At 54.3% G+C, this 19890-nt stretch overlaps 9 protein-coding genes across 12 annotated transcripts; 6 read left to right on the top strand and 3 right to left on the bottom strand.

The window, feature by feature from the left end:
• Window positions 1–1789, top strand: LOC9629662 (NAC domain-containing protein 74). Of its 2 annotated transcripts, none has more exons than XM_024678864.1 (5): window positions 1–268; window positions 342–601; window positions 665–943; window positions 1000–1197; window positions 1262–1789. In XM_024678864.1, the coding sequence occupies exons 1-5, from the start codon at window positions 91–93 to the stop codon at window positions 1709–1711; spliced, it is 1365 nt and encodes a 454-aa protein (XP_024534632.1). In that variant the 5' UTR covers window positions 1–90; the 3' UTR covers window positions 1712–1789. The 2 variants fall into 2 exon arrangements, with proteins under 2 accessions (XP_024534632.1, XP_002961864.2); XM_002961818.2 differs by having other exon boundaries at window positions 656–943.
• On the top strand, window positions 1755–5467 carry LOC9656884 (aspartate--tRNA ligase, chloroplastic/mitochondrial). The gene is made up of 21 exons (XM_024678846.1): window positions 1755–2103; window positions 2157–2300; window positions 2351–2460; window positions 2518–2629; window positions 2679–2750; window positions 2809–2900; window positions 2950–3070; window positions 3120–3242; window positions 3291–3486; window positions 3536–3729; window positions 3776–3847; window positions 3893–3991; window positions 4036–4116; window positions 4172–4229; window positions 4278–4672; window positions 4728–4832; window positions 4885–4980; window positions 5053–5084; window positions 5143–5218; window positions 5276–5329; window positions 5391–5467. Exons 1-15 carry the CDS (start codon window positions 1765–1767, stop codon window positions 4457–4459), a joined length of 1995 nt encoding a protein of 664 aa, XP_024534614.1. The 5' UTR covers window positions 1755–1764; the 3' UTR covers window positions 4460–4672; window positions 4728–4832; window positions 4885–4980; window positions 5053–5084; window positions 5143–5218; window positions 5276–5329; window positions 5391–5467.
• On the top strand, window positions 4360–5557 carry LOC112347654 (superoxide dismutase [Cu-Zn] 2-like). Of its 2 annotated transcripts, none has more exons than XM_024678887.1 (7): window positions 4360–4504; window positions 4564–4672; window positions 4728–4832; window positions 4885–4980; window positions 5053–5084; window positions 5143–5329; window positions 5391–5524. In XM_024678887.1, the coding sequence occupies exons 2-7, from the start codon at window positions 4603–4605 to the stop codon at window positions 5411–5413; spliced, it is 513 nt and encodes a 170-aa protein (XP_024534655.1). In that variant the 5' UTR covers window positions 4360–4504; window positions 4564–4602; the 3' UTR covers window positions 5414–5524. The 2 variants fall into 2 exon arrangements, with proteins under 2 accessions (XP_024534655.1, XP_024534660.1); XM_024678892.1 differs by having other exon boundaries at window positions 4435–4672; window positions 5143–5218; window positions 5276–5329; window positions 5391–5557.
• Window positions 5415–6582, top strand: LOC112347653 (thioredoxin-like 4, chloroplastic). The gene is made up of 6 exons (XM_024678878.1): window positions 5415–5784; window positions 5839–5958; window positions 6012–6089; window positions 6143–6256; window positions 6310–6363; window positions 6416–6582. The coding sequence occupies exons 1-6, from the start codon at window positions 5602–5604 to the stop codon at window positions 6533–6535; spliced, it is 669 nt and encodes a 222-aa protein (XP_024534646.1). The 5' UTR covers window positions 5415–5601; the 3' UTR covers window positions 6536–6582.
• On the bottom strand, window positions 6518–8816 carry LOC9629661 (eukaryotic translation initiation factor 2D). Its single transcript, XM_024678854.1, has 8 exons — window positions 8638–8816; window positions 8470–8578; window positions 8229–8419; window positions 8077–8171; window positions 7583–8002; window positions 7424–7532; window positions 6724–7369; window positions 6518–6660 (listed from the first exon to the last, which is right to left on the bottom strand). Exons 1-8 carry the CDS (start codon window positions 8770–8772, stop codon window positions 6536–6538), a joined length of 1830 nt encoding a protein of 609 aa, XP_024534622.1. The 5' UTR covers window positions 8773–8816; the 3' UTR covers window positions 6518–6535.
• Window positions 8817–11131: 2315 nt separating this feature from the next.
• On the top strand, window positions 11132–11998 carry LOC9656883. Its single transcript, XM_024687665.1, has one exon. The coding sequence runs from the start codon at window positions 11132–11134 to the stop codon at window positions 11996–11998; it is 867 nt and encodes a 288-aa protein (XP_024543433.1).
• A 9-nt stretch (window positions 11999–12007) lies between these two features.
• Window positions 12008–12736, bottom strand: LOC9629660 (protein-lysine methyltransferase METTL21C). The gene has a single exon (XM_002961346.2). It carries the CDS (start codon window positions 12653–12655, stop codon window positions 12008–12010), a length of 648 nt encoding a protein of 215 aa, XP_002961392.2. The 5' UTR covers window positions 12656–12736.
• Window positions 12737–13085: 349 nt separating this feature from the next.
• Window positions 13086–16430, top strand: LOC9656882 (5'-nucleotidase domain-containing protein 4). Of its 2 annotated transcripts, XM_024678780.1 has the most exons (19): window positions 13086–13617; window positions 13676–13896; window positions 13958–14035; window positions 14086–14306; window positions 14365–14400; window positions 14470–14562; window positions 14614–14697; window positions 14749–14838; window positions 14914–15019; window positions 15075–15125; window positions 15190–15243; window positions 15289–15346; window positions 15397–15473; window positions 15528–15598; window positions 15656–15716; window positions 15763–15822; window positions 15877–15939; window positions 15992–16100; window positions 16162–16430. In XM_024678780.1, the coding sequence occupies exons 1-19, from the start codon at window positions 13194–13196 to the stop codon at window positions 16203–16205; spliced, it is 2001 nt and encodes a 666-aa protein (XP_024534548.1). In that variant the 5' UTR covers window positions 13086–13193; the 3' UTR covers window positions 16206–16430. The 2 variants fall into 2 exon arrangements, with proteins under 2 accessions (XP_024534548.1, XP_024534555.1); XM_024678787.1 differs by lacking the exons at window positions 15992–16100; window positions 16162–16430 and having other exon boundaries at window positions 15771–15822; window positions 15877–15911.
• Window positions 16431–16535: 105 nt separating this feature from the next.
• Window positions 16536–19593, bottom strand: LOC9629659 (dynamin-related protein 5A). Its single transcript, XM_024678773.1, has 10 exons — window positions 19256–19593; window positions 19003–19194; window positions 18731–18937; window positions 18414–18679; window positions 18201–18363; window positions 17916–18143; window positions 17676–17868; window positions 17013–17610; window positions 16756–16946; window positions 16536–16679 (listed from the first exon to the last, which is right to left on the bottom strand). The coding sequence occupies exons 1-9, from the start codon at window positions 19556–19558 to the stop codon at window positions 16760–16762; spliced, it is 2337 nt and encodes a 778-aa protein (XP_024534541.1). The 5' UTR covers window positions 19559–19593; the 3' UTR covers window positions 16536–16679; window positions 16756–16759.
• Window positions 19594–19890: the final 297 nt, after the last annotated feature.

The raw sequence follows: 19890 nt of genomic DNA, 5'->3' as shown, positions 1-19890 counted from the left end.
TGGTCTGAGCAGCGTGGAGAGCGAAAAGAGGGGTTTGGGCCATGGGAGAGAGCGGGGCTTGAGCTGGCGGCGCCACCATCCATACGTATTATGGCGTCCTCGTCTTCTCCATCGCCCGGTAAGCAGTGGCCGCCAGGGTTTAGATTCCGCCCCACGGATCAGGAGCTTGTGGGCTTCTATCTGGCGCGAAAGGTGTCGGGGCGCAGCATCCAGGCCAACATAATTGCCGAGGTGGATCTCTACAAGTGCGAGCCATGGGACTTGCCTGGTATGTACTGCCTAGTCGAGCTTAGCTCCTTCCTTCCTTCCGCTCCGCTCACCCATCGTCTGTGCTCACACAGGGAAATCGTATGTGACGGATGTGGAGTGGTACTTCTTTAGCCCTCGCGACAGGAAGTATCCCAATGGCTGGCGGACGAACCGGGCCACCGAAGCTGGCTACTGGAAGGCGACTGGAAAGGACCGAACCGTGCGCTCGGGATCTCGCGACATCGGTATGAAGAAGACGCTGGTTTTCTACACCGGCAGGGCGCCCCACGGCCAGAGGACGGACTGGATTATGCACGAGTACCGACTGGACGAGGATGATCGTAAGTGCTCGGTAAGTCCACAGAAAAACACCCTATGTCTCTCAAAGCTGACACCGTCCTCCCAGTATGCGCAGGACGCATTCGTTGTTTGCCGGGTGTTTAGGAAGTCGACTGCCAAGAAGGAGGAGGAGAACGTCCCATGCTATCCGGAGGGGGATTCGTTCTTCTCGCTAGACAATGAGACGGCCGACAATGAAACAGCCGAGGTGGAGGTTGCCGCGGAGACGGAGGTGGCGTCCGTGGAGACTACGACCAACACAGAGGCTGCAAAGGAAGAGGCACCGGGCGGAAACGATGAGCTCGATGCCTTCCTTGCCATGCTTTTGGACGAGCCAGTTCCTGACCTGGCACAGGTGACGGACTGAAAGCTTGCCAGGGCCATGCTGACTTGTGGATTGATTGATTGCAGGTGATGGATTACCCAGACAGGAACCCTGGAGAGCTGTCTTTTGCTGATCCCGAGGGTATCCTGGAACAGATTGACCAGCCAGAAGATCTGATGAAGGTTTTGGCTGAAGACGACTTTATCGAGCTTGGTGACTTCTCCAATCTTGAGGACAAGTGCGATCAAGGCGCGGGTGACTGTATTGTGGACGCGCCGTCAAAGGTGAGGAGCATGTTTTTCCGGTGAAGGCAAGTGGGACGCATTTTAACATGGGCTGTGCTGCCAGCATCTGACGTCCAACTGGAGGGAAGCCGACGAGCACAGTTTGCTGGTCATGGACGACCACTGCCTGCCAGGAGGTGGCGACTATTACCTGGCTAATGGTGACGATAGCGAGGAAGGAGGAGACAGGGGTCCATTGAAGAAGATCTTGAGTCTGCTTGGGTCGGTTCAGGTTCTTCCGGCCTCGGCAGCAGAGCACCCAGACAAGGGATCGTCGTCGACAGTGGCAGCCACAACAATGAACGTTCGTGTGACTGTCGAGATGATCTCGCCCAAGTGGAAGCAGGCTGCTGGTGCCGTGGTGCAGCGACAAGACAAGGCCAAGGGTGGTCGCTATGGGGGAAACCTCTTGTTTGTCTTCCTGGTGGGATCACTGACGGCCCTGTTTTGGATGCTGGTGCTGCCGGGCATGACGGGATTGACAAGCCACTTTGAATCTACGCTCTCGCAATAGCTACGCGTGCTAATGTGTAAAAGCCACAAACACTTGCGTTTTATTATAAACCCATGGCCTGTATGTTAGGCACAACCATTCCAGCGTCTCACTCGTCCTCCTCCTCGGCATGGCTGCCGAGATGCGTCCAATGCCCTCCTCGCCGAGCGCGCCCATCCTCGCGTCGTGTTGGTGCCCGTGCTGCTGCTGCTGCTGCTGCTGGTGTTGGTGTTGCTGGGGTGGAGGAGCAGCAAGGCGAGCAGCTCAAGTGGGTGCGGCGGAGCCACTACTGTGGCGAGGTGAGTGAGGCGGAGATTGGGCTGAGGGTGCGCATTTGTGGCTGGGTTGCGCTCCGTCGCGACCATGGCGCCGTCACATTCATCAACGTTCGCGACCACACGGGAATGGTGCAGGCGAGCAGCTGGATTGTCATCTTTCCATTTCTTATAAGTAAGCTTCATGCCAGGTTGCGGCGGCGGAGGCTAGTAGCGGCGGAGCACAGGCGGTGGCGGAGAGGCTGAGAATAGAGTACGTGGTAGCGGTGGAGGGAACAGTGCGCTCGCGGCCTCAGGGTGCCGCCAACACAAATTTGAAGACTGGAAGCGTCGAAGTATTCTCTTGTCCTCCTTCGCATATGGTTTTGATCGTGCTTTGCGTCAGATCATCGCGGACAAGGTTGAGGTGCTCAACCCCGTCACCTTGAACCTTCCTTTCTTGGTCACGCCCCTCGACCAGTCCAAAAACGTCATCTCCGAGGAAGTTCGTCTGAGGTAAACTGCTTGTTGGGCCAGCCAGTGCTTCCAAGGCACGCATGTTTGCGTTTGTAGATACCGACACTTGGACTTGCGGCGCCCCCAGCTGAATGCCAACCTCAGGCTCCGCCACCGCATCGTCAAGCTCATGAGACGTTACTTGGAAGACGTCCACGGCTTTGTCGAGGTTGGCTTGAGCTTGCGATTTTGATGGACGGCTAGAGCTTGCAATGCAGGTGGAGACACCGATACTGTCGAGATCCACTCCCGAAGGAGCGCGAGATTACCTGGTGCCATCGCGAGTGCAGGTGAATCAGTGATTGCAGCCTGCGTGACTAACTTGGGAGGAAAAAAAATATGATGCAGCCAGCCACTTTCTACGCTCTTCCCCAGAGCCCGCAGCTGTTCAAGCAGATGCTCATGGTGTCTGGTTTCGATAGATACTTTCAGTTTGCAAGGTATCGTATACGTGTGCTTGGCTCACTCACTTGCGTGCATTTCCACCAGGTGTTTCAGGGACGAGGATCTTAGAGCCGACCGTCAACCCGAGTTCACGCAGCTCGACATGGAGCTTGCATTCACACCGCTGGAAGATATGCTCGAGCTCAATGAGGACCTCATCAGGCTTGTAAGTGCTAGCATCGGTTAAGCGCTCGCCTCACTCGCTCGGATGCCAGGTTTTCCGGGAGATTAAAGGCGTAGAACTTCCGGATCCCTTTCCACGGCTCACGTATGCCGAGGCCATGTCCAAGTATGGTTCAGACAAGCCTGATACACGCTTCGGAATGCAACTCGTCGAGGTACGTCAAACTTGGAAGCTTTAAAACGCGTCTTAAAGAAAACAACAGCTGTCGGATGTGTTTGAAAAATCGAGCTTTGCTCCGTTCGCCACAGCCATCAGCGAAGGCGGTGTTGTCAAGGCAATAACAGTGTGTGGCGGCGGCAAGTCGATCACAGCCACCCGGTTGAAGAAGGGGGACATATATCAAGAAGCAGTCAGATGCGGTGCTAAAGGCCTGCCTTTTCTCAAGGTGGCCGAAGGAGGTATCTCTCTATATTCATCCATGTACGAAATAGCTGGCTTTCTGTGCAGGAGAGGTGGAAGGCAGCACAGCGCTCAAGTCGAGCTTGTCTTGTCCTGAGACGAGAGACAACTTTCTGGCCAAATGTGACGCAAAGCCTGGGGATGTGATCATCTTTGCAAACGGGCCTACATCGCTCGTCAACGCGACGCTCGGCCGACTGCGAACGCTTATTGCCGAGACAAGTGAGAACCTCATTGACAAGGTGTGACGCATTCCCGATTTGATCGCGACTGAACTCGTGGTTGCAGAGCCGCAATGACATTCTTTGGATCACTGATTTTCCTATGTTCGAGTGGAACGACGCGGAAAAGCGGCTTGAGGTAAGCTGATGCTCACTAGCTAGTTTATGTACGTCCTTCCGCCAGGCGCTCCACCATCCATTCACCGCTCCGAGGCCAGAAGACATGAAGGATCTCAGCTCTGCTCGTGCTCTTGCTTACGACATGGTCTACAACGGCGTGGAAGTAAGTGATATCCTGCTGTTGGCTTACTGAAATGCTGGCTGCAGATTGGGGGTGGAAGCTTGAGGATTCACAGGCGTGACGTGCAGCAAAAGGTGCTCGAGGCATCCGGTTTGAGCGCTCAAGAGGTTCTAGAAATCTTTTCTGTTTGTAGTTAGTGACTCCATCTGCAGTCGTGTCCAGGCGGAAGATAAGTTTGGCTATTTGCTGGAAGCATTAGAGCTGGGTGCTCCTCCGCATGGTATCGTCGACCTTGCTGTTCTAAATAAGTGGCGAGAATGAATGGCAGGAGGAATCGCGTATGGTGTGGACCGGCTGGTAATGCTGCTTGCGGGAGAGAAATCGATACGGGATGTGATTGCCTTTCCAAAGACAACGGCTGCTCACTGCTCCCTCACAAGAACACCATCCACAGTTGATCCCAGGCAGCTCCAGGAGCTTCGGCTGCAATGCACCATTGCACATCCATAATTTATTTTTCGTTTTCATTTTTCCTGCTTTTGTTGCAGCACCGATGTACGTGGCGCCCTGCATGGCTTCAAGTGTTGCTTTATTAAATCTGGTTTTTCTTGCAGTTCGCTGCCTTGTATTTTCTTGGTGCGAGAGAAAAGAAGATGAAGGCAGTGGCGGTCCTGTTGGGTAGCGAGGTGGGCGGGGTGGTGCATTTCAGCCAGGAGAACGAAGGTAAAAAAAAAGCCCATTCCACCAAATGTGATGGAGTGAGTGACTGCTTCTCCAGGTGCGCCGTCCACTATCACGGGCGAAGTCACCGGTTTGAGCCCGGGCAAGCATGGATTCCACGTCCACGCGCTGGGTGATACCACCAACGGGTGCAACTCCACGGGTAGAGCCGTTCTGTTTGAGCGATCCCGAGCGAGCATGTGTGTTGCTTACAGGTCCACATTTCAATCCCACCAACAAGGAACACGGTGCTCCCGAGGACGACACCAGGCATGTTGGTGACCTTGGCAACCTCACTGCAGGCGACAGCGGTGAGTAGCTTGCTTGGATGGATGCCCGATCCACCGAACCTCTCACACTTTTGGGTTTGCTTGCTACGCCAGGAAAGGTGGAGATTTCTATCAAAGACAGCCAGGTAGTCGTAGCGAAGAGGATCATTCCATGCCATGGTATTAACTTGGATGATGATGCAGATAAAGCTGTGCGGGCCGCATTCCATCATTGGCAGGGCAATTGTGGTGCATGCCGACCCGGATGATCTCGGCAAAGGTATAGATATATATACGATCTTCGAGTGCCTGTTGTTTGTGCAACTGTGTCTTGCAGGTGGTCACGAGCTGAGCAAGGAAACTGGTAATGCGGGTGCAAGAGTTGCTTGTGGTAAGCGCTTATATCTTATGGAAAAAGCTGGCATGGTAAAGACTAGGCTCTTGTGATGCAGGGATAATTGGGCTAGAAGCTTAGGCTCGGTGGTTTTTCTGTTCTCTTGGTGCTGGTTACTGTGAACAATTGGCACTCTAGGCTTGATCTCGAAACACTAATCCACTACGCCACCATGCTATCATTTGAAACCAATTAGCGAGAGAAATATCTCGTGAATCGCGACAAGAGCCCGTGTTGCGTCTTGAGCATTCATAAGCTCATGAATCTCCATGGCCGCTATCGGGCGTGATTTGGCGGCGTTTAGCATCGTTGGTAGCAGCCGCTTTGTGGGGGGCAAGAGGTCGTGGTTCCAGACTGCGGGAATTCCTGGGACGCCACACCGGAATGTCGCGTGTGCCGGTATCCAGGTGGATCGAAAGCGGCATCTAGAGGAATCTCTCAAGCGCCAGGAGGTGAGTGCGTGTGCGTGCGTGTGATCGATCACAAAAGTATAAACAAGCAGCCAGGAAGCGGATGCACGACGAGCTGAGGCGGAGATCTCGTGCCCCGTGGACTGCGTCACCGTAGTAAGCAACCTGCAGGAATTCGATGCCATTTTGGAGCGCGCCCGAGAGGAGCACGATCTGGTTCGCAGTCCATGCCTTCCTTTGGAGCGCTTGTCAATCCTCTCTCCATTTAGGTGGTGGTGGATTTCTACAACACCTCGTGCGGTGCTTGCAAGTACATGCTACCCCAATTCGTGAAGCTGTGCAAACGGGTGAGTGACTACCACCACTATTGCGAAGAAACAAGCTGTGTCTAGACAGGCAGGGATGCAGCAGTGACGAGTGCGTAGCAGATCCCCAGGAGGACGACGAGCACAGCGATGAGAGTCAGATTGTGTTTGTCAAGCACAACGTTCTGGATGATTACGACGAACTCACGGTAGGCTAGCTGGGAAAGAATGATTTCACCTTATTTGCTCGCAACCTCTGCAGGACCTGGCCGAATTCTACTCCGTTTCCTCCGTTCCCTTGTTTGCAATCTTTCAGGTAAGGGAGGGGGGCTCTTGTATCTCTCGCTTCTAATCTCTCGCGCGAGCAGGACGGTTGCCTAGTCGACAAGTTCGCCACCCGAGATAAGCATCGACTCGAGCGAGCAGTCTGTCAACTCCTCCACGCCAAAACCACCCCACAGGAAGGCGACGACACCCAAACCAGTTGATCACTTCTTCGTCTTATCCAGTATCTCAATAAACTTCTTTGGAATCCCATACTGTTGCACTAGATGCTTCCCAAGGTTTTCTATGACGCCACCCTGGACGAGTATCTCCTTCTCGCCTTTCTTCCCTGCATACATCCCAAACAACCGGAGTTCAAACAAGTACCTAAATACAAAGCGGACAAACTTACCGGGGACTTCGGCCAACGATGTGCTGCACGCAAACTTTTTCTGGAGCTCCGCTGCTAGCGCATCTGGATCCACCAGAAACGACTCGAGGCCCGACACCCGCGTCACTTTCTTGTTTCCTTGCCTTCGCTCCGTTATTATCTGTGCACATCTCAGTGCTCCCTTTCGAACCACGGACTTGCCGTCTCTGGTCACCTTGTGATGTGCTTGCATCCGGCCCAGGAATGTGGCACCGAGGTCCCTTTTCAAGACCTCCGACGGGTACGACGAGCCCTTCTTCACAGCTCCTTTGAACAAAGCGTCGCATAAGACGGCATCCAGTGCAACCACCGCCTTGTTGTCTGGTTTCACCAAGCTTTCCTTGTCCACGTACGAAAACACCACCTCACTTGCCTCGGCCGCGGTGTAAAACTTGGATGCATCGGCTCCCACAGCATTCAATATGGGTGCCACATGGTGAGTAGGCTTCCACACCTCCACGGCTTCAAACGGACTTTGCACGCTCTCGTTTGCGCTCTTCGAATCTGGTGTGGTATGTTCAGAGGTAGCCACCTTCTTCTCGGGCTTGAACTCCTGGTATAGCGCATGGCTTCTGTTTACGCTGCACAACATGATTTCCTTGCGAGGCTTGCTCTCCTTCGCTACTATCTGCGAGAAATCAGTCAGCATGCCTGGAAACACACGAAGCTATCATATACCGACCAAGCCGCTGGCAGATTTGGTTTGAAGCCACTTTGACAACTTCTTGTGCGAAGATTTCTTGATGTCTACCGTGCTACCTGCAGGCCTGGCAGGAAGAATGTGCCCTGACCTACATGCAGCACAAGCATTAGCTAAAACAGAGCGGATAAAATGCTTTACCAAAGAATGCTTGCAGGAATGGGTAGATCCTTGTCCTTGACGGTCGTATGCAGGGCCTGCAGTAAGCACCTGTCGAGTAGCAAGTCCATCTCCTCGGTGCTAACACCCGTTGAACTTCCAACCTCAATGCTGCTACACTCCTCGTCAGCTTCTTCGGCAGCCGATGTATCCGGTGCTAGCTTCAAGTCCTTGACATCCACAGCCACATATTCTGGCTCCGTTACTTGATAGATTTCGGTCCCATCGTCACCACTATTGGCACCACCTTGTTCTTGTTCTTGCTCGTGTTCTTGGTCTTGTTCGTCTACACCTTGAGCGCTGCCTTCACCATCACCCGCCTGCTGGCTGGTGGATGGATCTTCCGAAATCATGCCCTCCGAGAAACCCGCATTGGGAACGTATCTTCCCTCAGCCGAGCTCCTGTTTGAAACACAATCGGCAGCACCGAATACCTTTTCAGCGACAAAACTTCAACCTCTAAAAGCTTTCCTTACCAGAGCGTATCAGGGTAGAAATGCAAAATGCGAAGGGCCTTGCCGCGATAGCCAGCTTTCTTAGCCGCGGTACTACTCATGGCCGTCGTTCCAACCTGCAGACGAGTGAAAATCGTTGGTTGATGTGAAAAGAAAGGAAGAACAAGACTTACAGCAATGGGGAAGTCATTTCCCGGCACCTTGACAACCCACGGCTGGCCTGCCTCAAACTCTGGCAAGCCTTCCGGGGGTATAGTGATGCCAGGAAACATAAGATCGGCACCACCAACAACGTAGCGTGAGACTTCAGCACCCTTGAGAATAAAAGCTGGGAGGAGCGATGGTAGCTTCCACAGGGCATACACTGCAAGAGGAAGCATGTCTGAATTGGCACATCAATCGAGGAAGCTCAACCTGTTGGAAAGACTTCACCATCGACATCGAACAGCATTGGCGGCCCTCCATCCACGACGTAGACATGGAGGCGATTGGGATTGGCGAGCTTCGCCACGGTGACATCCGCCTGGCGTAGCGATTTGCATTGAGAAGCCGTCGGAGGAGATGGATGCAGGAGAGGCTTACCTTGGCCGGCAGGATGGATTCGATGTGCGCGTCAGTGGCGTGGCCGAATCGCTCGCAAATGCTGCGACGCAGCTTCTTGCGATCGGCGCCAGAGAGGCGCTGCTGCGCCTTGACCTCGCTCGCCTTCTTGAACATCCCTCGCTCTCTCCTCTCTATAGATATGAACCCTACCAAGCCTAGTTAAGATCATAGAACATACAGATGGTTTAAAATGTTTGGCAGTAGACAACAAATCGCTTCCAGTGCTGCTTGGTCTGCGCCAGCTTGGTCATGAGGTTGGCCATCTTGTCCTGCAGCGCTCGCGCCGACCCTTCAAACGCAATCTTCTCCACCACCAAGCACACATTCTCGTTGCGGAGCTTGAGCAGATCCAAGTCCTGGCCCCCGAGCTTGGCCACCAGCGCCTCCCTCTCCACGCTCAGCTCCTCGTTCTTGTCCAGCGCCGCCTTGAGCAGCTTGCGCGTCTCGTCCCTCTCCACTTGCCTGCGCAGCTGCTCGATGGTCGCGTCCCGAGCACGCAGCGCCGCCGTGTGCGACTCGTGGAGGCAGCGCGCCTCGTGCTTGAGCCGATCGCTGATGCCTTGGACCTGCTGCCGCAGCTTGTCCACCTCCAGCCTCTCCACCGCCACCATCCCCTCGGCTCGCTCCGCCTGCAGGCACAGCTTGGCCACCTGCTGCTTGAGCCTGAGGTTGAGCTCCACCTGACGTCCCAGCTCGCCCTTGACCCTCCCAACCTCGCCGCCACACAGCGACACGAACTGCTGCTGCTGGGCCGCATTGGATGATGTCGAGGCTTGCGGCGGCGGCGGCGACGACGACGACGAGCACAGTAGCAGTTCCGACAGCTCCCGCGGCGGATGATGATCATCGCCCACCAGCTCGGTGGACAGTTCCTGGCGCTCCACCAGGCTCACCGCCTTGATGTTGTCGATGTCTCGCTGGACGTGGACGAGCTCCTTGTACGCCTGCTCGATCTGCCGCTTGGACTTCATGGACACCGAGTCGGAGCTCATGCAGCCCCGTTGCGCTTGCTCCAGCAGCAGCCGGGCCTTGAGCAGACGCCTGTCTAGGCTCGCGCACGCCACCTCCCTCCGCCGCACCCTCTGGAAAGATTCACGCAAGCCGCTCAAGAACGCCTTCTTCTGCGACAAAAATGCCTTTTCTCGATCGGCAATCTCATCGCCAACCAGCTGCTGCTGCTGCTGCTGTTGTTGTTGTTGCTGACCAACAATGAAAGCCTCTGAAAGCTTTCGCTTCCCCACGTTCGGGCCCTTGTCCATGACTTCTTCTCCTCGTGGAGAAGGGTCTCCACACAAAGGTGGCGACCACAGCGAGTCGATCATCTTGTCCTGCTCCGCCCTTCCCGACCTCAACTCTTGCACCAGCACCTCGAGTCGGTTGGACATCGCCTGGAACATGTCCCCCCGGGGTGGTGGTGGAGGTGGCTGGGGCGCAACACCATGGCCAGCAGTGGCAGCAGCGGAACAAGCTTCCTCAACGTTCTGGAACAGCTTGTCATCGTGAGCTTCTTGCTTGGGAGCAGGGTCACCCCAGTCGATCATGTGAAGCAGGCGGGAAGCAATGGATGCGAGATCCGCCCTGAGTTGCTTGAGCTGTGTGCACTGCTCATCGGCCATCATCTCCGTGGCCGAGCACCAGTCCCGGAGCTGCACCGCCAGAGCCTTGAGACGCTCCAGTTCCCGGTTGACGGACTCAATCTTGAGGTCCATGTCCCTGTGCGTCACAGCCAGCGCCGTGAGCGTGTTGCTGGCCAGCTGCCTCTCGCGCCTCAGCTCCTCCTCCTTGTCGATGAAAGCGTGGCGGAGGCGCTCATACGAGCCACTGAGCTGCTCCAGCGTCCTGTTCTTGCCGCCGAGTTGATCACCCAGCAGCATTGCGCCGCAACCGCCGCGCTTGGCCTCCACTTGGAGCTGCAGCGTGGTGAGAGACATCCATGAGATCTGGAGCTCGGCCTGGACCTCGTCAACCTTGTGCTTCAGCCTTGTGAAGTCGGCGTCGACTCCTTCCAGAGCCAGCTGCACCTCTTCGCGATCGGGATTGTCCGCGGCATGGACATGTTCCGGATCATGCTCATCGGCGTGCGACTTGAGGCATGCGGCGATGGAGTCGAGGTCGATGCTCTGCACGTTTGTCTCGTCGAGCGTCACCTGGTCGCGCAGCGCCTTGAGGTGCGTCCGGACGTCGTTGAGTTGCCGCTCGATGCTGGACGCGTTGCCCTCGCTCTGCTGCATCCTCTTGTGCAAGTCATCCAGGGAGATCCGTGCCTCCGCCACCACCCCCTGCGCTCACCAGTTGAGTTCCATCAACCTCGCGAGATCAAGGCAAGGAGAAGTGCCAAGTGGTGACCGACCTGGGCAGGAAGAGCAAGAGGAAAAGCTTGTGCTCCGGGCGGCATCGTAGAAGATGGAGATAGCAAAGGATCTCCTTATCTCTTTTTGCGAGGATTAGGGCTTTATGTGCCACGTGTCCAGCAATGGAGCTAGGGCATACGCCATGGAAATGCAGCGCTGCTCTCGGCCATGGGCGACTCCGGGGATTGCGAGTGGCATTCACGGCACCCGGCAGCTACGCGCCCCGCCTGGAGCAAGCACTAGACAGGGAGGGAGCCGCCACAGTCTCGTGCCCCACCATAGCCGTGGAGCGCACGCCACACACCCAATCCAGTGTCCGCCGCGCCGTCTCTGCCCTCCACACCTATAGCTGCATCGCCTTCACGTCCAGGTCCGGCATCGCATCCATCGCGCACGCTCTTGGAGAAGTGCGATTATCTGGCTGCGCGGAACTGGTGGTGGGGGCGCTGGGCAAGGACGCCGAGCTCATCCAGGAGCTGGACTTGTTCAAGGAGCACCGCGAGCAGCAGAGGTTGACGGTGGTGGTGCCCCGGGTGGCGACACCCGACGCACTGGTGGAGGAGCTGGGCGATGGCGCTGGACGCCGGCTGCTTTGCCCGGTTCCCTACGCCTGCGGCGGGCTATCCGAGCCGGACGTGGTCCCAAACTTCGTGGCGGCGCTCCAGCGCCACGGCTGGGACGTCGAGCGGCTGGACGCCTACGCTACCTCGTGGACCGGCTCCGCCAGCGTCACGCCGCTGCTCGCCGGCGCAGTTGATGCGCTCGTCTTCACCAGCACCGCCGAGGTGGAGGGGCTGCTCATGGCGCTCCACGCTCACCACCTCACGATCGCTTCGCTCTGGCCGTGCGTGCTGGTGGCCTTCGGCCCTGTCACCGCCCGGGGTGCCAAGCGGCTGGGAGTCGACGTTGATGTGGTTGGCCACCGATTCAACAGCTTCACGGATCTGGCCGACCTCCTCGTCTCGCATTTCCGCAAAAGATTGGATTGATTGATTCATTCATCGGGCAGCGAGGGAGTAAATGACGACTGGCTTCTTGTTCCCGGGTGGCGGGGGATACGTGGCTACAACCTCCACCTGGAATGACTTGCGCGCCATCTTGAAGAACTTGGTGTCTTTCGTCCACCTCCGGATGTGCGCGAGCAAGACTTTGGGGGGGCGCTCCTGCGGCGGCGACGACGACAGGAGCCATTTGAGCGTTTGCAGCAGAGGCTGGAAGAGATAGTCGTAGTAGACAACATCCGAGGCCACGATCAAGTCGAAGCTCCAGTCCTGAGCAAGCTGCGCCACGTCCTCCTCCACGCCCCAGCGCAGCGTCCGTGCCTCAATCACCGCGCCACCATCGCCAGGGAAGTTTCGCTGGGCGTTGTATGCGAGATTTGGAATGGCCTGTGGAAGATCCGTGAGTAGCACCCTGGCGGCGCCCAGCCGTGCAGCCACAAGGCCTACCAAGCCTGGGCCCGATCCCAGCTCGAGCACGCTCGCGCCCGGAACCATCCACTCTGTTTGCTTCTCCTCGAGGAAGCTGCACAATGCCGATGCCGCTGGCCACACCTGGAACGATAGGCCTCTGGAGCGCTGCTCGCGGATCACCACCGGGGCCGCCACGCCCTTGACAATGTGGACAAGCTCCGTGGCTTCCTCCATTCGTTAAGACCTAGCTGAAGAACCCTAAAATGGAGCGGGTGGATGCGTGGATGGCGTGCTTCGCGCTGGCCATGGCGCTCGTGTGGGGGCTGGCACGTTGGAATGGCATGCTGGGCGGTGGCAGATCGGGGTGGTGGAGGCGCAAGTCGCAGCAGCGGGCAGATTGTCGCCAGCATTTCATGGCGGCGGCCCATCTGCTGGCCCGAGCACGGCGGCAGCGCAAGGAGCTACCGGACGAGGGGAGGAGGAACAGGGGCAAGAGCTCGTCTCTGGCGCGGGATGCCATCCGCGAGTGCGATGTGGCCATCGCCTGCGATCCGCGGGACGCCGCGCCTCACATCGTCAAGGCGCTGGCACTGCAACACCTGGGACACCTCACTGCCGCGCTGCGATCGCTCAACACGGCGCTGTCGCCGCCGGCGTCCAAGAGCCTGTCGGAGTCGGAGAGGGTGGAGGCGCTGATCAAGCGCGCGTCCATCAGCCTCGACGCATTCAAGACCAAGCGAGGGGTGAAGGCCGCCATTGCCGATCTGGAAGAATGCCTCGCGCTCGATTCCTCCCCACAATCGGCCGCTGCGGACGCTGCCCGCCAGATGCTTGCGAGCTGCTACCAGAGAATGGGAGGAGGAGCTTCACGAGTCCACGAATAGAGTTTTGTGAGGGGAGTAGAATATTCCAGAGCCCTAGGCTAGCAGTGGCTTGGCATCCTTTTGTAGATGAGGCGGCGAGAGGAATGGGGCCAAGATTTGTGCAAGCTCTCCGAAGACTAGCTGCATTCAATCTCCCTCGTCGCCATCCTTGTCCCGCTCTTTCTCCTCCTCCTCCTCCTCCTCATGGATCTCTGTGGTGCCAGGGAAATCTTAGATTGGTGCAGCTCTACACCACCGCTACCACTTCATCGCCATCGCCATCGCCAGCGCCAGCGCCAGTATGGGCGGATTCATCCACCAATTCACACAATGGTAAGCCAATCCCTCGCTCACGGTCACGAATTCACAGGATTGACGGTGTGATGGTTAGCACATCATCGCGAGGCTGTGCCGCCACCATCGCGTGCGGCTACTGGCCTTGATCACAGGACCATGATCTATTGCAACCGGGCACTCAACATGAGGAGCATCTCGGCGGTGGGATTTGATCTCGACTACACGCTTGCGCAGTACAGGCCAGAGACTTTTGAGCTGCTCGCCTACCAAGCCACTGCCAAGAAGCTCGTCTACAATCTCGGCTACCCCCGCCAGGCAAGAGTTTCCATACTACTACTACACGAAATTCCGTATCACTCGCGCTCTACACGAACAGATATTGGACTGGATGTTCGATTGGAAGTACATGGTGAGAGGCTTGGTGCTTGACAAACGTCGTGGAAACATTCTCAAGGTTGGTTTAGCGCTCTTCCTATCGTAAGTTGTAACGAAACCTAGTAACAGATGGATCGCCACAAGTATGTCAAGGTTGCTTATCATGGATTCCAGGAGCTGTCCAGAGAAGAGAGGACGGCAACTTACGGGAATACGCTCTCCCGTGACTCTTATGATGAGCCTGATTATGCGCTTATCGACACCTTGTTCTCCTTGGCAGAGGCGTATCTCTTTGCTCAGCTTGTTGAGCTCAAAGACACTGATCCAGAACTTTTTCCGTCCCAGCCAGAGTACTATACTTGTTTTCCTTGACAACTATATGCAAATTTTGTTGTTTCCTTCGTGCAGGGTCTATTGTGAGAACGATGTTCCTGTAGTTCCCACGTACGTGTTTCTCTTCTTGTGTACGTTTCTTTTTCGCTGACCGCCACTTTTTTATTTCTTTTCTTGCAGATATGCTGAAATCTACAAAGATGTTCGTGCCGCGGTCGACTTGTGCCACAGGGATGGTACGTTGAAGCAAGCGGTCGCTGATGATCCTTCCAAGTAAGCAGCATGTGTCTACAAGCTGCTAAAAAGCTCAGTGCCTTTTCTCAGGTACATATATGCTGATGAGCAGCTAATCTCAATGCTTAAAATGCTGCGCGAGTCTGGCCGCTTGACATTCTTGGTCACCAACAGGTGAAAGAATTCTTTCTGCTGACTTCCTGCCAAAGTTGTTTCTACGTTTAGTTTGTGGGATTATACGCATGTTGTGATGAACTTCCTCTTCTCCGCCGACAAGAACTGGCTCGATTACTTCGACCTCGTCATTACGGCCAGGTAGATGCAGATTCACTACCAATGACCATTTAGCATCGTTCATATCTTCATTTTTCGTTTTTTTTTTTTCCCCAGTGCCAAGCCGTCCTTTTTCATGGATGGCAATCAGGCGCCTCTGTTTGCTGTAGATGTTAAGACAGGTATGCTTCACAACACGGACAATGGCACACCAGTTCCTCAGGTACGGTGCTACCTTTTATACCTTTTCAGCGGATTTGACTGGGTCTTTGTCTTAGATTGGGCTGATCCCGCTCTCTACAACAAGACAAGCCTCGAAAGTATACCAGGCAAGAACTTCATCACACTGTCTGGATCTGGAAGCTCACATTCAGCTCGTATCAAATGCGCCAGGGAGGAACAGTGTCACACCTACACAAGCTGCTTGCGATTGATGCCGGCGCTCAGGTTCGCAGGTGTCTGGTTAACCCGGGAGTTAACTTTTAATTACAGGTGTTGTATTGTGGAGATCATATATATGGCGACATCCTCCGCAGCAAAAAGCAACTTGGTACTTCAAAAGCTTTCTCGTTATAACTCTGCTAGAAGCTTAAATCCTAGGTTGGCGTACAATGCTCGTCGTACCCGAGCTTGACCGGGAAGTTGAGCTCTTACAGTCGTCCAGAGCGGTTCAAAAGGTATATCAAAGTTGATCAGGCAAGCTCACTTCTTGTTATTCATCGATCACCCAGGAAATTCAAAGACTTCGCCATAGCCGTGAGGAGATCGAAGATGAGTTACAGAAGTTGGAGTGGACCTTGAAGTATGTTCTGTAAAGCTCTATATTTTCAGACAAATGTTGGGATTTTTGGCAACACAGGTATTTTAAAGGAACCAAGGAGGAGGAGAGCCCTTTGCAAGAAAAGCGAGAAGCATTGCAGGTAAAACATGCCTTACGAACGAAAAACGTTTCTCACTTGATTTCAGAGGGAAAGAGATGAAGTCCAAAAGAGCCATCGGACCATGCAACGCAAATTTCATGAGCAGGTTTGGATTTTCTTGAAGAGAAGGTGTAGGCTTTTTATACCTTGCTTATTGCAGTTTCATAAAACATGGGGACAGCTTATGAAAGCTGGGCATCAAACCTCTCGATTTGCCCATCAGGTGCGAGTTATTACAAGCTATGGAATAAGAATTTGAGCTCTTCGTGTTACAGGTCGAAAGATTTGCTTGTCTCTACACAAGCCAGGTGACGAACTTGAGCTGCTACTCTCCAGAAAAATGCTTCAGGACAGCAGAAGATTTCATGCCACACGAGCTGCGAGGTAGCGTCGTTTTTGTAACAAAAATCTTTGCATACGATCAATCACCCCACTTTAATGACAGATGAATTCACTGGCCAGCTTGTTAACCTTGAATGTACAAGATGAAAACTCTACAAAATTGGTAGTCTCACCTTGTCAAAGAGAAGCACGAATCTCATGGAGAGAGTCTCCTCGAGAGATGCGCGCTGGTTTTCGATGCCCGGAGCCATAAACATGTCGTTTACTGCAAAAACCTCCAGTAGTGCCAGTGCAAGTCACTCCTGGCTGCACGCATCCACAACAACACTGATGAATTCAATAAAAGGAAATGATCAATTGCAATGTTAGGGAGCGGCTTGTTTGCAGAGCCTGGACGTTTCGTCGATCCCGTTGCTCGGACACCTGGCCTGGTCGGATGTGACTAGAGACCTTGTACGCGACTGGCAAGACATTCTGAACCTAGAAGCCAGAGGTTTTGAATTTCCTGGGTGATGAATAACAAGAGGCGAAAGGTCGCCTCGTCAAATTATCAACTTTGAAATACCTTTTGAACTAGGACTGTAAGATAGTTAATCAATCCAGCGTTTTCTTCCAGAGAACCTGTAAGTTTTCGTTACTACTAGTCCAATTTAATGTATAAGGAAGCAAATCTATCGTGAAATTGTAAAAGTCTTACCTTGTCAAAGAGAACGAGCTAGCGTGCGAAATTCATGGAGGCACGATCGCAGAGTCTTGTAGCGTTTCTGGAGGGATGCGCGCTCGTTTTCCAGCTGCTCCAGCATGCCTGGTGCCACGAACATGTCCATAAACTGCTCGTCGCTCACTGCAAAGAGCTCCAGCCCCAGTGCCAGAGCAAGTCGCTCCTGGCTATATGCATCCACAACAACACTCTAGACTCGTTAGCAGCAGAAACAGTAACTAGATCGGCCTTACCATGGCGTGAGAAAGCCAGCATTTAACGCAGCCGGGACGCTGCGCTCGACGAGAACTTCTCTGATCCGCGTGAATTGCTCGATGGCCAGGGAACACACCTCGTCGTACACCGATTTAGTTTTGTTGAGGCTGTGCCTGGCCTCTTTCAGCGGTCCAATGCGAGTGCTGACAGCTCCCACAGGCATTCCATGGCGTTTCCTTGTCGCAAAGGTGACGTCGGCAATCCTCCCGCTTGCAATGGCGTACTCCTTCCTCTTGGCGTCACTGCTCGACTGCTCCGGAGACGGCGTTTCCGGTATAGTAAGTTGACTTTCTTTCAGCGGGCAGTCTGAGACTCTAGCTGCAGCTTGAGGCTTAGAGGAACCTTGAGGAGCTTGATTTTCCAATTCTTCTGTCACAGCGTCAGTCACTGCACCGTGCATGTCCGCAGTAATCCCATCGCCAAAGCTATTCTCCCAGAAGTTTAGATGTGAGTAAGGGCTCGTGATTGCCGCCAACTCGTGCCGCACCAAACCTTTGCATTCTTTCACCAGCTCCTGGACGAAACCCTCGTGTGCTTGTCTCACAGCTGCCTGGAAGGCCACATAGCCTGTCACGCCTGCAGTATGAAGAAGCACAGATAAATCAGGAACAAGTTGTTGAAAGCTCTCTCTAGCAACTTACTATTCGTGGAGTCTTGAGTACGAATGCGCTCAACGGCCAGATCAAAAAGATTACGAAGAACGTGACCAAGGCGATCACAAACAGTATCAAGAAGTGGTCCAAGCCATGATTGTGCAGCTGCACGAGCGATTGACGCGGCAGCGGCAAATGTTCCTCCCGATCGTCCCACATGTGCAAGCAAGACATTTGCAACCTGGAAAACTTGTAAGAACCAAGGAGTCAACATCACAACAGACTCACAGTCTCTCTTGAAATAGAAGGACATTCAAGTGAACAGGCGGCACACTTGAATTCGGTAAGAACCCGCTCGAAAGAAGCTCCTCCATAGAGTTTTAGAATCGCATTCGGAGGCTGGATGTCAGCTGTAAGGCCTGGCCACTTTTTCGCTCCGCTTTGTACCCGTTCTTCATCTGTTGTCAATCCCCACTCTAGAGGATCCAGGTCTGCAGCACCATGCAGCAAACCTCCCTGTCCACAAAACATACAAACAACTAAACATTTTAAAAGCTGATCCCAGAGACGTACCATGTGACCTGCTACAGCCGCCGTATGTATCATCGCAGATTTTCGCAATGAGGCAATATCACCTGCAGTGGAGAGCTTTGCATCTGCAGTCGCAAGTTCTGCAGCAACTTCGTTGCATCTTCGCTCGAGCAGAGCGAGTGTAGCTGGAGCTGCTTCTCGGTACCTGCAGATTCACAAAGGAGCTAGTTCGGGAACTCATAATTCACCTCTTACCTTCGCTGGAGTTCAGCTTCCAAATAGTTGCGGAGGTTTCCAAATCCAATGCTGCCACTGTATTTGTCCTCACTAAACCCACCACTGATCCTTTCGCGGAGATGCTTTAACACCTCTGCATCTACGCTGGCAATTTGACTACGAAACTCCTCGTTTGTAACAGATCCCCTGTCCTTTGGCAAGGCAACGAAAAAAGGACGAACATGGTCACCTAGATAACCCCCAGCACTGAGATAGCGGTCAACTTCCCACTTCTCCGCAAACTCCTGAAGGAAACATGGGTATCAGCCACGAGAAAAAGGAAGAGAGAGACTTACCCCCAGCCTGTTATCAAACTTGGAAACAACCACCACAGTGCGATGGAAACCAGGATCTATGGAGCGAACTGTATCCAGCCACAAGGAGGAGCACCACTCGACGCTACTTTGCTGTAAGAACAACAGCAGCCTGTTTGGTGGCAATGCCAGTGCCCGGACCATCTGAAGGATATCATCGGGTGTACTCTCTGGTTCGCCTTTCTTCGCCTGCCATATGAAAAGTAGAAAAATGTATAAAACGGAGGACTAGTAACACTAGTTAGAAGCGCTACCTTGAGTATAAAACCCGGTGTATCGATGATGGTGAGATTGGGACAATACGCATACTCCACACGCATCACAATTGGCTTGGAGCTGACTGCCGCGCGGATCTTCTTGAGATGTTCTTCGGTCCTTAATTTGATTGCCTCAGCCACAGCATAATGCGGAACTATGACAGGCCCATACTCCTCGTCGTCCTCGTGCTGAAACGCAAAAGAATGTAAGGAATTTCTAGGCAGCGACTTCACTTGCTACTAGCAGTACCTGCAGTCGGCATCGCGGATCCACCGCCGCTGGCTCGTGGATCATCTGGAGCACGAGAGGGCGACGAGTGCCCATCTCCACCTCGCGGACATTGAACCTAAATCCCAGCAGTGCTTCCAGGAGCGAGCTCTTACCATCCGACTGGCCTCCCACGGCCACAATCTCCGGGATAGACAGCTGCTCTCCAAAGGCTAGCGCCGTCGCTTGCAGCCGAGAATAAGCCTCGTAGCGTGCCCTAGCCTCGTTGCTGCCATAGCCAAGCGCCGGAGGAGCTCGCTTGGAAGACGAAGACGCACACGACATCCCCTCGTCCGTACCCCAATACACTACGGAAAACGATCGGCTTCAAATTTTGGCGGGAAACCTAATCTAACGTTAACCCGACTTGGCGCGACGAGGGCATTAGGGTTCTTCTAGGGCGATATATGGCTATCAGGGGCATGGCGATCGTGGCTCTGGGCACTCCTCCTGGAACACTGGAGCGATGGCGCCGATCTTTCAAGCCCCGGCGGATGCGGATGTTTTGCAGCGAGAGCGATGCCGTTCCTGTCCAGGACGCTGTCCTCAAAGCCATTTCAGGTAATGCAGAGCTGCCTGATTTGTTTGATCCATGCCACTTCTAGCTACAGAGGTTT

This window comes from Selaginella moellendorffii, unplaced genomic scaffold, assembly GCF_000143415.4.
Source record: "Selaginella moellendorffii unplaced genomic scaffold, v1.0 SELMOscaffold_1, whole genome shotgun sequence".
Lineage (NCBI taxonomy): Eukaryota > Viridiplantae > Streptophyta > Lycopodiopsida > Selaginellales > Selaginellaceae > Selaginella > Selaginella moellendorffii.
The sequence above is the reverse complement of the archived record's forward strand: the minus strand, read 5'-3'. Positions and strand labels throughout refer to the sequence as shown.

Coding starts and splice junctions, on each gene's coding strand:
- LOC112347653 (XM_024678878.1), top strand. CDS start 5,602: ATGGCCGCTATCGGGCGTGATTTGGCGGCGTTTAGCATCGTTGGTAGC. Junction 5,959..6,011: donor CCCGAGAGGAGCACGATCTG/GTTCGCAGTCCA, acceptor CTCTCCATTTAG/GTGGTGGTGGATTTCTACAA. Junction 6,090..6,142: donor TCGTGAAGCTGTGCAAACGG/GTGAGTGACTAC, acceptor CTAGACAGGCAG/GGATGCAGCAGTGACGAGTG.
- LOC112347654 (XM_024678887.1), top strand. CDS start 4,603: ATGAAGGCAGTGGCGGTCCTGTTGGGTAGCGAGGTGGGCGGGGTGGTG. Junction 4,673..4,727: donor TTTCAGCCAGGAGAACGAAG/GTAAAAAAAAAG, acceptor CTGCTTCTCCAG/GTGCGCCGTCCACTATCACG. Junction 4,981..5,052: donor CCTCACTGCAGGCGACAGCG/GTGAGTAGCTTG, acceptor TTGCTACGCCAG/GAAAGGTGGAGATTTCTATC.
- LOC9629662 (XM_002961818.2), top strand. CDS start 91: ATGGCGTCCTCGTCTTCTCCATCGCCCGGTAAGCAGTGGCCGCCAGGG. Junction 944..999: donor CAGTTCCTGACCTGGCACAG/GTGACGGACTGA, acceptor GATTGATTGCAG/GTGATGGATTACCCAGACAG. Junction 1,198..1,261: donor TTGTGGACGCGCCGTCAAAG/GTGAGGAGCATG, acceptor CTGTGCTGCCAG/CATCTGACGTCCAACTGGAG.
- LOC9656884 (XM_024678846.1), top strand. CDS start 1,765: ATGGCCTGTATGTTAGGCACAACCATTCCAGCGTCTCACTCGTCCTCC. Junction 2,461..2,517: donor TCCGAGGAAGTTCGTCTGAG/GTAAACTGCTTG, acceptor TTGCGTTTGTAG/ATACCGACACTTGGACTTGC. Junction 3,071..3,119: donor ATGAGGACCTCATCAGGCTT/GTAAGTGCTAGC, acceptor CTCGGATGCCAG/GTTTTCCGGGAGATTAAAGG.
- LOC9629660 (XM_002961346.2), bottom strand. CDS start 12,655: ATGGAGGAAGCCACGGAGCTTGTCCACATTGTCAAGGGCGTGGCGGCC.
- LOC9656882 (XM_024678780.1), top strand. CDS start 13,194: ATGCCTCGCGCTCGATTCCTCCCCACAATCGGCCGCTGCGGACGCTGC. Junction 14,036..14,085: donor GTCGTGGAAACATTCTCAAG/GTTGGTTTAGCG, acceptor ACCTAGTAACAG/ATGGATCGCCACAAGTATGT. Junction 16,101..16,161: donor CATGCCACACGAGCTGCGAG/GTAGCGTCGTTT, acceptor CTTTAATGACAG/ATGAATTCACTGGCCAGCTT.
- LOC9656883 (XM_024687665.1), top strand. CDS start 11,132: ATGGAGCTAGGGCATACGCCATGGAAATGCAGCGCTGCTCTCGGCCAT.
- LOC9629659 (XM_024678773.1), bottom strand. CDS start 19,558: ATGTCGTGTGCGTCTTCGTCTTCCAAGCGAGCTCCTCCGGCGCTTGGC. Junction 18,938..19,002: donor CACCGGGTTTTATACTCAAG/GTAGCGCTTCTA, acceptor TTCATATGGCAG/GCGAAGAAAGGCGAACCAGA. Junction 17,869..17,915: donor CTTCTATTTCAAGAGAGACT/GTGAGTCTGTTG, acceptor CAAGTTTTCCAG/GTTGCAAATGTCTTGCTTGC.
- LOC9629661 (XM_024678854.1), bottom strand. CDS start 8,772: ATGTTCAAGAAGGCGAGCGAGGTCAAGGCGCAGCAGCGCCTCTCTGGC. Junction 8,172..8,228: donor GAAATGACTTCCCCATTGCT/GTAAGTCTTGTT, acceptor ACTCGTCTGCAG/GTTGGAACGACGGCCATGAG. Junction 7,533..7,582: donor ATTCCTGCAAGCATTCTTTG/GTAAAGCATTTT, acceptor TGCTGCATGTAG/GTCAGGGCACATTCTTCCTG.